Consider the following 13781-nt stretch of genomic DNA (forward strand, 5'->3'; position numbering starts at 1 on the left):
GTTTAAAAACCAAAAAACCCCAAACCAAATCTCGTCACTTGATGGATGTTAACAAGCAGCATAACTTGAGGAATTTCCAGGGTGGCTCAGTGGCTGTTCTCTGGAGCTGCTCTGTTTCTCTGTAACCCAGCCTGCTCAGAGGCAGCTCCTTTTGTGGATGGAAAGCTTCCCCTTAGTTACAAAATTCTTTGGAAGTAGGTGATGCCTCACTCAGATAAAAAAGGAGTTTTGAAGACTCAGAAGTCTGAAAAACCCTGGATATGGACAAAGTCTCTTGGAATACTCCTTTTTACTTTCATGCATGCACTTGTAGGTACTTAGGCAGAGTACATCCAGTTCTGCTCTGTCGCACACTGTAACAGTGAGAATTCATTTGCTGTTGAAGGGAAAAGAGCAAACTTTGGGAGGGCATCCTTAGTACTGTATGTTAACAGGATAACACAGCTGATGAAAGAAAATCCAGACTCTTTTTGCAGAAGTTAAACCTTAATTGACAAAATGAAGGACCTCATTTTTGATCCTATCCAAGTTGAACTGTTTGAACTTATCAATGTAGGTCAGAACCTTGCAGGACACCAGGCTGTAGTAGGTTTCCAGTAAGGAACAATCTTCCCCATCGCTCGTTTCCTTCCAGTCTTTAAATAGCTCATCCTCTCTCATGTCAGAAGAGGTGAAAATGAATTTATAGCAGCATCGATTGTAGCTGATGTGCTTCTCCCCAGAAAAGCGGGAGCTGTGCCTGGCAGCGATTCCGGCTCTTTTAGCACAGATTCCTACAAAGGCAGCGGGGGGCACTGCCAGTGGCACCTCCCTGGCAGCCACATAAACCTTGCGAGCCACGTCCTGGGACATGAGGAAAGCACTGCCATGGCAGAAATCCGGGTAAAACTCCTCGGGGTATTGATGGATGGGGACAAAGCCCGGGCTCTGGGGGTCCCTGTCAGGCACTCCGTGATGAACCACCCTCCCAAGGTAGATGTCCTCCCGCTGCGTTAAGCTCAGCAGGTACCCAGCCAGGCTGGGAACGCCGACAAACACGTCCTGGGCTGTGTGAAGGATGTACCTGGCATGGGGACAGAAAGTCACCATCCACTCCACACTCATCAGCATCTTCTGTGTCTGCGTCTCGGGGGAATCGATGAAACTGCCTTCAATGATGTCTCGGTGCTCTTGAGCCTCTTCATTGATCTCCAGCTGGGTGCTTGCTGAAGCTGCCTTTCCTACAGCAAACAGAGTCAGGACGCTGTAACCCCTGGAGCCTGTCACATTGCCCCAGGTCTGCCTGATCATGTTGCGCCTTGTCCTGTTTTCTGGGCTGCTGCAGACAACAATGAGCAGAAATATCTCTTGATTGGAGCATGTTGCTGCACTGCTGCCAGTGTGGGAGAGGTTGGCCTTCAGAGGATCCAGATCCAGCTTTCTGGCCCTCTCCCTGATCTCCAGAGTCTTCGCGTCGGTGTAAGAGAGAGGCAGGGAATGCAGGAAGTATTGCTCCAGCAAATCTGCCCCAAAAAGCAGCACGTGGAAAAGCAAGACATTGAAGAGGATGAAGCACCACTGGTGTGTGCGGAGCCTGCAGAGTGTCAGCTGGGGAAGAGGAACGTGGACACTGAATTCTCTTGCCTCTCAAACCAAAAGGCTTTCCCTCATTTTACAATATATCCATGCAAAGCAATCACAACTTCTAGACTGTGGTCTTTGTGTTATTAGTGTGAGGCTCCTTTTTCTCCTAGAAACTTAAGGAATGTACTTCTTGTGGCACAGTGAGATCCCAAACTGAGAAGGACGTTACCATTTTGAAAGCTGTTCTGTGCATCCATGTGTGGAAGTACCAGAGAATGACTCGCTATCAATATTTTCTGACTATTTTTAACCTGTTACAGAAGGCCTGAGGTGCCAGTTAATACAAGTCCTTGAAGGAGAACTTTTGGTACTTGGCCTGACACTGCCCTGGGAAAGCTGGCAGCGTGAGAATCCAGAGGGAAAGGCCAGGTTGGACAGGGCTTGGAGCTACCTGGTCTAATGGGAGGTGTCCCTGCCCATGGTAGGGGATGGAAGGAGATGATCTTTAAGGTCCCTTCCAACCCCCATCCTGTGAAAGCTGCAAAAGGCTGAAGCACTTACCTGCATGGTGCTGGGAGCTGTCCCTGCAGCAGGGGCTCTCTGGGCGGTTTCTCCTGGCGGTGGCTGTATCTATCTGGGTCTGCAGGATCCAGTTACTGCCCAGTATCTGCAGCCTGTGGCTTCCACCTCACCTGCCGGGGCGGAGGAAAGGTGATCCCAGGGGCTGATCGTGTTGCAGCCGCAGAAAACACAAAGCAAACAAAACCCTGGCCTTTCCCTTTATTAATTTCTGACACTGAGAGATAAGTCAAGCAAATTCTGGGGCTCACTTGGTGGAAGCAATCCCCGGTACTGTTGTGAGTCTGTTCTTAATCTGCTGCTTTGCTGCTGGCCCTGGCGGTTGTGTTTTCCACAGCTGTGCCATTGTGGTGTTGGCTCCCCAGTCCGGGGCAGCTGACCCCTGCGCTGAGCACTCTGCACCTCCTGAGCTGGAGCTTTGGGCGTGAACTTTTGGGTTTGCCTTGTGTGAAGGACACCCCAAGGCCAGGCTGGCTCCAGCACCTGGGGCTCTACTCCTGGACAGGCTCTGCCTTGGGCTGCTCCAGAGCCTCTCTGTGTTGCTGTTGGCTCAGCCACGGCTGTGCCGGAGCTGACGGGGCTGGGGAGCCACAGGGGCCTGGAAGTGCTGCAGGGGGAAGTGCCAAAGACACCACAAACAGGATGGAGGTGTCAGCAGGGGGGAGTTGGCTTTGGCAGTGGGGCTGTGCAGCACTGAGGAGAGAGGGGGTTGTGGGTCCCCAGCAGTGCCCTGGGAGGGCAGGGAAGGGTTGGGTGATGGCAGTGCTGCTGTTGGAGGGGTAGATTGAGGTGGGAGGTTTCAGCCTTGTGGGAACTCCAGCCTCCATGGGAGAGCAGGGAGATCATGATTTCTTTTCAATTTTGAAAAGGTTTCTCAGAGGTCAGGGTGCGTTTCTGTTCTGCAGCCTTGGGTGAAAGGAGAACACAGCACTGCTGTGGTTTGTCTTGGCTGGGCCATTGCAAGGCTCCCTGGAGCGTCCTTAGGGCAGCCTGGATTAGCCCAATGTCCCAGGGAGACGGAGAAGAGCTTTGATTTCTGCCTTGAGGGGTCCAGGGTTAATCCCCAGCTCTTGCTGAGCTGCTCAGCTCTCCCAGCTGTGTTGATAGAGGGAATAGAGGAATTACAGAAGAAACCAGGTTCCCAAAATCTGCTCACAGCTTGGAAGTTCATCTTACCCCACTGAAAAACCCCAAAACATTCACAATCTGCAGGTCCCAGTGTGGATTTCTGCTTCAGGCTCTCCAAAAAGAGGGAAAACTCCTTCCCCAGAGCTTGTGTGTCAGCTGGGACACAGCTTCATCCGGCCCAGCCTCACACTCTGCAATCCTCACAGAAGTTGTTCTTTGAAGCTGGGTGAGCTGTCAGCACGGGAAGTGTCAATTAAATGTGTGCCCTGAAATAAAAGGCTAATAAGGAAATATTTTTCACGCACTGTAAAACAGCCATGCAACTCCAGATACCCATTCTGGGGGAAAAAAATATCCTTCTTTGAAGATATTCTGTCTCCAGCTAAATCATTTAATCAGCAAATAAATGCCAGTGTTTGAAACCTCTTACATTAAAAATTGAGTATCTTTAGAATAATAAAATAATAATAACAATAAGCCCCACATGTGTATCATCCCCAGTGCAATTAGGCCCAGCGTGGTGCTGGCAGCACTGCCGAAGTCATTCCTTTAGCATTGCTCTGTGGTGGCAGCAGCAACTTTGATACCAAGTTAATAGAAAATTAACACTCCCTGAGCCCAGCCAGGGCACAGGCAGCTCTTGGATGTGGGTTTTTATTTATCCACAGAGCCTGATGGATTCCCACTGAGAGGAAGCTGAGGAACAGCAAGGCAAAGACTGCTGAAGGGGAAAATAACAGAGTCCCTCAGCTCCAGGAGGTTTGCCTAGGGGTGGTCCCTCCATGGCCTTTAAACCCAGGTTTCAGGCAAACACAACACCCAGCAGCTCATGTGTGACCTTATCTCACTTTTCAGATGGGTGACGTGAAGCTCATTTGGGGAAATCCTTGATCCCAGGGAGATCCAAGAGTTTCCTGGAGAAGGGTGAATTCAGGAGCCTGGAATGGCTGAAGTCAGGTCAGTGGGGGTAGGAACGCTGTTCCTACAGCTGCACTGAGACCCCGCACAGTCTTGGGGGTGTAAATCATGCAATCAACCAGGAAAGCAGGTTTTCCTGAGCCACAGGGCTAGAATTTGCTTTCTGTGGGATGTTTTCACATTTTCCTTAAATTTTATGTCCAAGCAAACCTCATTACAGGAGCAGGTATGTAACGCTCTGGGCAACTTGACCTCTCCTAAAGCTGTGAGTGTTCAGGCTGAAGGGTGCTGGGGTTTGATTTTTTGGAGAGGGCATGATTTGTGATATCCAAAGACCAAAGCAGAGCTGCCAGGAGGGTGCTGTTGAGCAGGAGGAGCCTGGGGCAGGCAGTGGGTGCTGCAGGGGAGCAGCCGAACCTGCAGCTCCTTAAAGCATCTCCTAAAGTCTCCTGGCTTCCTTCCCAATGCTGGGAACATTTGGAAGGGGGAGCAGAGCCTGGCTTCCCTCAGCTCTGCTCGACTTCACTTAGTGAAAATGTGAAGGCTTTGGATGACGCACCGTTCTCAGGAGATGGAGCAGGAGAGGGCGGATGGATGGGATTGAGGGGGAAAATCCAGGGAAAATTGGGTTTCCCAATATAAATTTGTTCAAGTGTAAAAGCTTGAGCTCAGCCTGCCCTAGATGTCCTTCTTGGCAGGGTGGACACCCCTCTCCATGCCCACCACGCTAACCCTGCTCTCAGGCTCTTCCCAAAAGCCAGGTTGATTCCCACAGGTTCTCAAATTTTCACTTGCTGCCTGCTGCTCCAGAGACAGGTGGAACCCCTCTGTGGAATCCACCTGGCACAACCTCCCTTTCCACGAGGCATTCCCTGTGCCCTCATGGATTCACCTGTCTGATTCAGAATGCCCCTTATCCCCACAGCCAGGATGCTCTGTGAGCACAAAGCACTCCCAGGTCTCCAACGTGTTTTGGATGCTACACAAAGGATCCCCGTTATTCCGAACTGCCTCTTGCAGTGTTTCACCAGCACATGCAGACCTGAGAGCACGAGGGGCTGTGGAGGGACCTGTCTGGTTTTTAATAACAGCATCAGTTGCAATAAATAGAGATGGGTGTTTAGGCCTTAGTCACCTAATAGCAATGTTTGTGCTTGAAGACATGATTCAGCTCTTGCAGGCAGTTCCTCACCTTATATTCTCTGTGGGATTTGGGAAATGATGGAAGAAGAGGCTTTGTAAGAGTTCTACAGTGTGTGTTGCACTTGTTATTTGATATTTAATGTCCCTTTGGGTATTAAATATAAGTAGAAAACTGAAAACCAAGCCAACAAAGCTGAGCACTGGCGCAGCAGACAAACAGCTCCTGTGGCTCCTGGTGTGCAGATGAAGGTGTCTTTGCTCCTGATTCAATGGCTCGCTTGATGAGACTAAAACCATGTTTTTATAGCTAAGTTTCCTGCATTCTTCTTTTTTCTTTACATTTCTTTCTTGGCACACTTTCCATCAGTCTAGGAGTTACAGAGCTCTCTCCTTTTTGATGGTATGTTTGTTCCTTCTTGAGATTAGTGGCAGCTTTGACAGCTCCCTACCTCTGTGTTCCTCGATAACGACAGCCTCAACCCCCTGTGTGTTCTGCAAGTGCTGCATTCAGCCTCAGCAATGCTGAGTTAAAACATGAGCCGAGTGGAAACAGCATAAACTTGTGTGAAACGTTGAGTTGTGAGGCCACAGGGCCAAGGAGGTTCCCCAAGTGGTCTCCCTGCCAAGATGTCAACTTGACAGAAAAGTTGCTGATTTTGCAGTGGACCAGAAGTTTCCCTGTTGTTACTAATTCTCAGAGCGTGCCTTGTGATTTGATTTTTTGATCCTTTTTTGGTGCTTTTTGCCTCGCCCTTTCATTCCCTGCAGCCAGACTGGGGCTGTGTTTGTGCCTGGCAAATGGAGATTCACATGAAATTCATTTGACACGCACAACATCCACAGCGTCGGAGTCTCGACTCAGGCTCTGATTAAATCCCATCCATGCTCTGACAACATTTCCAGCTGGGAGCAGATCCAGTGTCCCTGTTCCTGACTCCGTGGCTGCTCAGCAGCACTGGGCATTTCTCCTGGGAGAAATTTCAGCTGGAGCATTTCTCCTGGGGCCCTCCTTGCCCTGGGGTGAGGGGGTCCCTGTGTGTCTGTGTGATGCACCCAAAAAGGCGAAGCTTCCCCAAGGTCATGGGGGGAAGAGGAGCAGGGTGCAGCTCTTGAGGCTTAAGTGATGCTCCAGCTCATCCTCTCCAGGTGCTGGATGGATCCAGCTGTGCTCCCACTGGTGCCCCAGGGCTGGGGAGGGGCTGCAGCCCCCCAGCCGTGGCCAAGGCTCCTGCTGGTGGGGCTGTCCCCATCGCCCTCCTGACAGGGAGGAACTGGAGGGAACTGGAGCAGAACAGGGACCCCCCTGACACGAATCCCTGGGGCCCTGTGGGTTGCTGGACTCGGATGATGTGCTCTGCAGAAATGATTTTCTCTCACTCTCGCCTCTGACTCATCCCACTGTTGCCTCCCACAGATTTATTTATTGTTCTCCCAGACACAGAAACAGCAGAGTTGAGTCTCCCTGCCCTGTGCCAGGCCTCTCCTCGGGCAGCTGGGCTGGGATCTGTTGGAGCAGCCGGGCCTTCCCCCGCACTCATCCCTGGGGGTTCTCAAACTGGGGGTTTGCCTTCCCCAGGAGCCCTGTACGAGCCCCCCTGTGCTGCCCCCGAGCCTGGCTCTGCTCTGGAGAGCTGTTCACACACAGCAGCCGGCCCTGGAAATGGCACTCGGGATGTGCCCGTTCCTGAGTGTGCTGCTCATTCCCTGCCCAGGCGAAAAACAGCCCTGGGGTGCAGCAGGAATGTTGGGGTGCTGAAGGGGTTCCCCAGCAGAGCTGTCGGGACTGAGGGAGTCGAGAGGAGGAGGATGGTCCCATAGTCAGTGCATGAAATCCTGATTAATTGTATTTTGTGTTAATGACTCCTGGGACGCGAGGACTTGCAGCATCGGTGGCATTTTGGGGAGTGCTGCAGCTGGAGGCAGGAAGGACCAGCTCAGCCCCATGCCCCCAAAATTCTGAACCATGCCTTTGCTGAGAATACTGCCCTGCCTTCCCCTGCCTTCCACTGCCTTCCCCCCTTGGCTTTGGGGGTGCAGGGAGTTGCTCCGTGCTGGAGCTGGGAGCAGTCCCCAGGACAAGGACTCTTTCCTAAGGTAGGATGCCACCAGGGTGCTCAGCTTGTCCCTGTGGTGCCCTGAGCAGCTGCCCTGGTCCATGGTGGGACTGGGGTGGCACCAGTGCCCTTCCAGGGCAGGGACAGGTGGAACCAGTCCCACTCTGCTGCTCAAGCTTCAGCATTTGGATGGGGATGTTCTCTTCTTCTGCCTCCTTCTCTTTCATTTCTCATTTCTCTCAGCATCTAACTGTAACTGTTTTAAATAATTCCTCCCCCACGCCTGTGTTATCACCCAGTATGTCAATACGATGCTGTGCCACCCACTGCTCTCTTCCCGGAGCTGCACGTTAACGTTTTGCACCAGATAATGTGAGGCAATTAGTGAATGGAGAATAACCTTCCCACTTAAAAGCAGGATGGCTTGGGAAGCATCACACGGGTGGATTGCACGGGGAGTATTAATTGCTTTTCTCTCCAGTGACTGCCAGTGTAGGAGAGTCCATATGGAGAGAGAGGAGGAGGAAGAGATGCTGCGGGAGAAACGAAGTCTCCAGCCCTGGCGAGAAGCGTAAAGCCCAGCGCATCCGAGTGGGGGCACTTCCCTCTGGATCCGGGGGCTGTGGCACAGCGGGGGCTGCGGCATCCAGCGTGTGCCGATGGATCACGCGAGCCCGGGAGCGGCGGCCGAGTGCGAGGGTGGGCTATCCCGGGGCCAGCGGGACTGGGAGCTGCCGGAGAGAAACCAAAGCTCTGGAAGCAGCGGGATGCCAGCGCGGACGGTGTCACCTTCCCCTGGGTGTGACTGAAGGGGGCATTGGTGTGTTGGGTGGCTGAGGTGGCAGAGGCGCGTTGCACAAGGCACAGGGGCTGTGTGGCCACTGCGTTTTTGTGGGAGCAATTCCTTTATTGGGGTATCTGCTCTGGGGTCCAGCTCTGGGGTCCCACGAAATGGCACCACAGCGAACGCCCCAGCGCCCACACAACGGCCTGGGCTCGGAAAGAGAAATGAAAAAAGAAGCAAAGAGGAGAGGAGCGTACCCGAGCTGGGGCAGAACGACCCCCGGGCCCTGCTGCCCCACGGCCGCCGCTGCCGTGTGCCGGGGCTGCTCAGAGGCCGCTCCCTTTGCAGCCGCTCACATCTGGCCCACTGTGGCCAGGGGACACAGTTTTGGGGCACTTCACATTTGGCCACATCATTACTGGTGGCACCTCCTGGCACATGGGGCTGAACTTGGACGAGAGGGAAGGCACCTCGAAGCCCATCCCGTTAACCCTTTTCTGGAGGCGGCCGGCTCGTTTCCAGGATGCCCACGCTGTCCCTGGGCTCGGGGCCATTCCCCAGCGGGGCCGTGTTATTGCAGCAGGGCCCCCCGGGAAGATCAACGCTCCCGGCCCGGCCGCGCAGCACGGCACAGGAATTCCCGGTGCTTGGCCGCGCTGTTTGCTTTCGGCACAACCCCGAGGCGCAGCAGCGCTCAACACAAATATTTGTGTGGGTAGTAGAAAAAATACCAAAAAAACCAAATAAAAAAAAAAAAGAAAAAATAAAACGGAAAGGAAAGGGAAGGGAAGGGAAAAGGGAAATAAAGAAAGCCAAGCCACCCAAAGGTCGTGCTGACAGAGGCCAGAGGCCAAAGGACGCGGACCGGGGACGTATCACCGGCTGCTGCCCCAGCCCGGGGGTCGCGGGGGCCGGGGCGGGGCCGGCGGGGGCAGCGCCGGGGGAGGTGGCGAGCGCGGCCGCCGGTGCTCGTTGGGCGGAGCCCGGTCCCGCCCGGTGCGGCCCCGCCCATCCCCGAGCATCCCGCACCTGTTGCCGCCCGCTCCCCGCCGCGCTCCCCGCGGCGCCGCCCGGCCCCAGCATGCGGAGCTCCCGAGCGGCCCGCGGGCTGCTGCGGCGGCGGCTGCGGGGCTCGCCGTGATGGGCGGCCGGCACCGGCGGCGGGACGGCGGCGCTGGCTCTGCCCGCGGCCGGCAGCCCCCGGCCCGCGCCCCCGGCAGCGCGGGGCGCCCATGCTCTGCCCCGCCTCGCCGCTCCGGGTCCCCGCGCCGCTGCGCCGATGCCGTTCTCGGGCGAGGAGCGGAGCCTGCAGGGGATCTACAAACCGGCGGGGCCGGCGGAGGGGCGGCCGCTCTGCTCCGAGTGCTACACCAACCGCTCCTTCGTCTACGACGATGGCAGCGCCCACAGGTACCGGGGCTGCGGGGCTGGGGAGGGTCCCCGGGGTGCCCGTGCTGCCGTCGTGGGGAGCCGCGGGGCTGCGGGAGCGCGGAGCTCCCGGTGCAGCCGGAGGAGCCCCTTCCCCTGCCGGGGGGAGCCGGGCGCGGCAGGCAGGACCCCCGTTCCCCGTCCCCACCGCTCTCCCCGTGCCCCGAGCCCGGAGGAAAGTTTCTGCGGCACTTCCAGGCCTGGCTGGGGTCCCTGCGAATGCCCCCCGTGGGCACAGCACCTCGGGAATGGGCCGGTCGGGAGCTGCCTGCGTACGGGGAAGGGGTGTTTGGAGACCCTGGAGCAGTCACGTCCTTCATGGGAAGAGGCTCGATGCTGTCCCTCTGTCGAGCCCAGCCCGGACCGAGGCCGTGCTCCGGGGTGTGAGGGTGAGGCAGTGTTTGGCTGAGCCCTGGAGCCACCCCAAAGCCAAGGGGCTAAAATACACCCGGGAAAAAGCTACACTCCCGTAGGTGCTGCCCAGCCCCTGCTCCAGCTTGGGGCTGGTTTTATGCCGAAGTTACAGTGTCCAGTGTGAGGGAGGGGCTGCTGTGAGAGTGGAAGAGCTGCTTGAGGAGATCAGGGGGACTCAGTGCCACCATGCTCTTGTGGCTGGCAGCAGCAGCTGTTTCTCACAAGTGGTCCTTGCTGAAGTATCCTGGTTTTCCCTGATAAATGCTGTGTGTTATCTTTGTTCTGATTAAATTTACTGGTGTGGCTCTTCTGACTGTCACACTCGTCAAATGCCAGCTGAAATGTGCAGATGAATTGTGTGTATCAATTCCTGCTTGGCAGATAAGGACCTTGGCTGGGTTTGTGCCCTGGGCCGCCCAGATGTCTTCATCTGCTTGCCACGACTTAGAGAAACAATCTTGTATTCCTAAAAACCTAAATGGAAAAGAAGAAAGTCTGTTCTTTAACTCTCAGTACATTGCCGCTGACTGGGTAATTAATAAAATCCTTGAATATTGGCTTTTGGGGTTAAGTCCCTCATTGCTACCCCCCGCTGTCCTCTCTGTCAGGTGCCTCAGGACCCCCTAACTCTGGATAACACCTTTTGGTTACTTTGGGCACAGCAGGGTGGCTGTGGAGCACAGTGCTTTCCCCAAACTGCCTCATTTTGCAGCTGTGCTTGGAGTGTCTGCAGAAATGACACCCTTGAGGAGGATGTTGAATGTGTCTGTGTGTGTGAGGATCAGAGACCGGGTTGGAGACAACAGCTCCCGGAGCTTTCCAACTCCAGCATGACGGGATGATGAGGAGCTGCTCCTCATTACTGACACTGCAGCCCTGCCCGGGGTCATTTATCCTCATCTATAGCACTACAAAATCCTTGCCCCAAGATCCTCCCGCCTGTCTCTTTCAATCTGAATAGAGGAGGTTTGTTTCCTAATTATTGTTCTACAGCTCGATGTGTTTCTAACCCCCTCAGGCTCCGGAGAGGTTGAAATGCCATTGCTTTCCATGGCTTGTCTTGCCTGCCCTTGTGCTCAGCCCTTTGCTGCCCTTCTGCAGATATTAAACAAGCTGCTTGGAGCCTGCAGGACTCGGCAGCTTCCCCGGCTCCAGCTCACAGCAGACTGTTCTCTAATGCACTTTTCCAGAGCTGATCGGCTGAAGAAGCAGGAAAGGACTGTTACAGACAGGCTGAGGAGAAAGGGCAGGAGCAGGCAATAAGCAGCATCAGACGATGCCAGGGCCCCTGGCTGATCTGCTCTTTGCTTTCCTCTCCTGTAGCTTGGGCTGGGGGTGCAAATCCTGCCAGTGGATGATCACCCACATTTAACCACCTGCTATCGCTCAGCCTCTGCCGGCTACAAGAGCTTCTTCCTCACCTCCCATGGGTTTCCCCTCCTCTCCAGGCTGCTGTGGGGTTTGTGCACAGTCCCTGGAGTCCAGCACCATCTCCTTGTCTCCTCTCTGCGCTTGTAGGTGTGATGGCAGACAAGCAGAGCTGTCACCAGAGGTGTGTGTGAGGGATGTGAGAGCCAGGATAGAGCAGCAAAGATGTAGAACACGTTCACTGAACCTTCTGCTGAATGTTCAAGGGACCTCAGCTGGGCTGGCCCTGTTGAAATAAGTGGAAAATTCAATTATCCCCTCACTTAGCAAATCTAGAGGTGGCTTAAAAGCTGTTAAAGGGAAATTCCAGATTCTCAGTTGCCTGAGTGTGGAGATGTGTGTGGAAATGTCTGTGAGCTTCCTCCTGGCCCTCTTTATAAGGGAATAATGGTCCCCAAAGTCCCTCCCAGGCAGAAAGCAAGGAGTTAATTGTAAAAGCACTTGAGAATTTGTTTGGACAGCAAATACACATTTCTGGTTCCCAGAGGGTACAAAGAGCCTAAATTTTACTTTCCTACCTCATGGGAAATCTGGGTAAATGTTTGCACAAGGATCCACTTTGGGGAACTCAGGATTTCCTCCGGCCAGTGGCTCTGCTTCTTCCGCCTTGCCCATGTAAGGGCACTGCGGGCACGAGTGATGGATGAGCAGCCAGATGGAAGGACTCACACAAAAATATCCTGCCCGAGCCAGGGGGCCGGCAGGAGAGGCAGGGGTGGGCGGGAGGAGACTTGGATTTTCCATCCCCTGCCTCCTGCTCCTATGGCTCGTCTGAGAAGGAAGAGCTGGAAGAAGGCGGCGCTACCTGGAGCAGCTGCTTAGGAAGGTCATGGCTTTGCGTTAGACGTACGTGGCTTTTCTCAGGTCTGCTCTAAATGGCTCTTCTGGGGGATCTGTGTGGCTGCTGCTGTTTGTATCTGAGTAAACAGCCCATGGGAGCGGGAATTTGGGTGCTGTGCCATGGGTTTGGGAGCGGGATGTGGAGGGAAGGTGGGTCCCAGCTGCTCTCAAGTGGCAGAGAAGCTGAAGCGGGGGGCTGGACAGCAGCAGGCAGAGAGACTCAGGATGTGCCTATGGAATGTCAGCTCCAGGGGGCTTGGTTGGCAGGGGCTGTGCTGCAGTGGGGTCTGTTCCCAGTCCCACCTGGCTGGGCAGGCAGGACAGGGCTTTTGGCCCTAGAATTCACAGCAAGAGTTGGAGCTGTGGCAGCCAGGTTAAAAATGCCCATAGGTACCTTCTGCCACTCTGGTTAAAGCCTCTGCCTGAGTCCAAAGGCAGAAAAAAAAGAGCACTGATTAAATGGGATTCTTATGAAGTGTGAGCACTCATCCTGGCCCAGGATGGCTCTCCCATGGCTTCTCCTGGCAATCTTTGGATGTGTCCAAGGAACTGTCTCAGTTTAGCACAAGGATGGTCCCTGCAGCTGACAGCCTCTTGTTGTCTCTAAAGTTTTCTGTTTTCTGGAAGTGAATGAGAAGATGCTTGTTTGGCAGAGCTTGCACTGAACCAGACTCTGGAGCTAATTAGTAATCAGTTCCTCCAGGCGAGATTACCAGCTTGGACATTTCTCAGCTTCCAGAAAGTCAGCCCTGTGGACTGCAACAACTGTTGCTTTGGCTGCCCGTGGGCATCCTGGCCTTGCTGTGCTGGGAGGAATTGCAATAGGGAGCCATGAAACTGCCAGGCCAAACATGCTGTATTTTCAGAGTGTTTATGTAGCAGAGATAAGACAGAATTCTGCTCTTGTTTTCCTCAGATGCTTAGGAAGGGGAAGTGTGAGGCTCTAGACTGCTGCAGAGGAGCACCCACCAGCACACTTGGTTCAGTGGGAAGAGTTTTTGGGACCCCTCCCTACTATTCTGCTCAAAAAAGGACCCCCAGTGTGCTGAATGCCCTCCTTTGGAGCTGCCCTTGGGTTCTGGCTTGGCCATGTCACCGTTCTCTGGAGAACAGCAAAGTAGGTCACTGCCTGTGCTCAGGGCTCTTTCTGCTCTGCAAAAATATTTACAGCATCTATTTGAATCCTCCCAATTCTCCTGCAGCGACCTCTCCCTGACCCCCACGCCTGGTTCCCGAGTGCTGCACGCAATTTGTTTTGGAGCCTGTTAACGTTTCTCTTGCATCCCTGCCAGGCTGGGCTGGAGTGTGGAACATCTCATTCATCCTTCTCATGAATAAAACCAGGCCGAGAGCCAGGAGAGCTCTGAGCACAGGTGCCTCTGGCCTGGTGTCCTTCGGAAGTGACAGAAACTGCAGGAGGGAAAGTTTAGATGGAGTCTTAGGAAGAAATCCTCCCCTGTGAGGGGAGGGAGGCGCTGGCACAGGTGCCCAGAGAAGCTGTG

General features: G+C 54.4%; 2 protein-coding genes across 8 annotated transcripts in view; one reads left to right on the forward strand and one right to left on the reverse strand.

Moving 5' to 3' along the window:
- Positions 1 to 270: 270 nt before the first annotated feature.
- On the reverse strand, positions 271 to 2130 carry B3GALT9 (beta-1,3-galactosyltransferase 9). The gene is made up of 2 exons (XM_039561953.1): positions 2125 to 2130; positions 271 to 1587 (listed from the first exon to the last, which is right to left on the reverse strand). The coding sequence occupies exons 1-2, from the start codon at positions 2128 to 2130 to the stop codon at positions 487 to 489; spliced, it is 1107 nt and encodes a 368-aa protein (XP_039417887.1). The 3' UTR covers positions 271 to 486.
- Positions 2131 to 9409: 7279 nt separating this feature from the next.
- The window catches only part of KCNT1 (potassium sodium-activated channel subfamily T member 1), a 77405-nt gene continuing 73033 nt past the window's right edge, over positions 9410 to 13781 (forward strand). For all 7 annotated transcript variants that reach the window (XM_039561961.1, XM_039561964.1, XM_039561962.1 and 4 more), the window contains exon 1: positions 9410 to 9579. In XM_039561961.1, the coding sequence (XP_039417895.1) occupies positions 9449 to 9579 (131 nt within the window). In that variant the 5' untranslated portion in view covers positions 9410 to 9448. The remainder of the gene's footprint in view (positions 9580 to 13781) is intronic.

Source organism: Corvus cornix, chromosome 17 (genome assembly GCF_000738735.6).
Source record: "Corvus cornix cornix isolate S_Up_H32 chromosome 17, ASM73873v5, whole genome shotgun sequence".
NCBI classification, from domain to species: domain Eukaryota; kingdom Metazoa; phylum Chordata; class Aves; order Passeriformes; family Corvidae; genus Corvus; species Corvus cornix.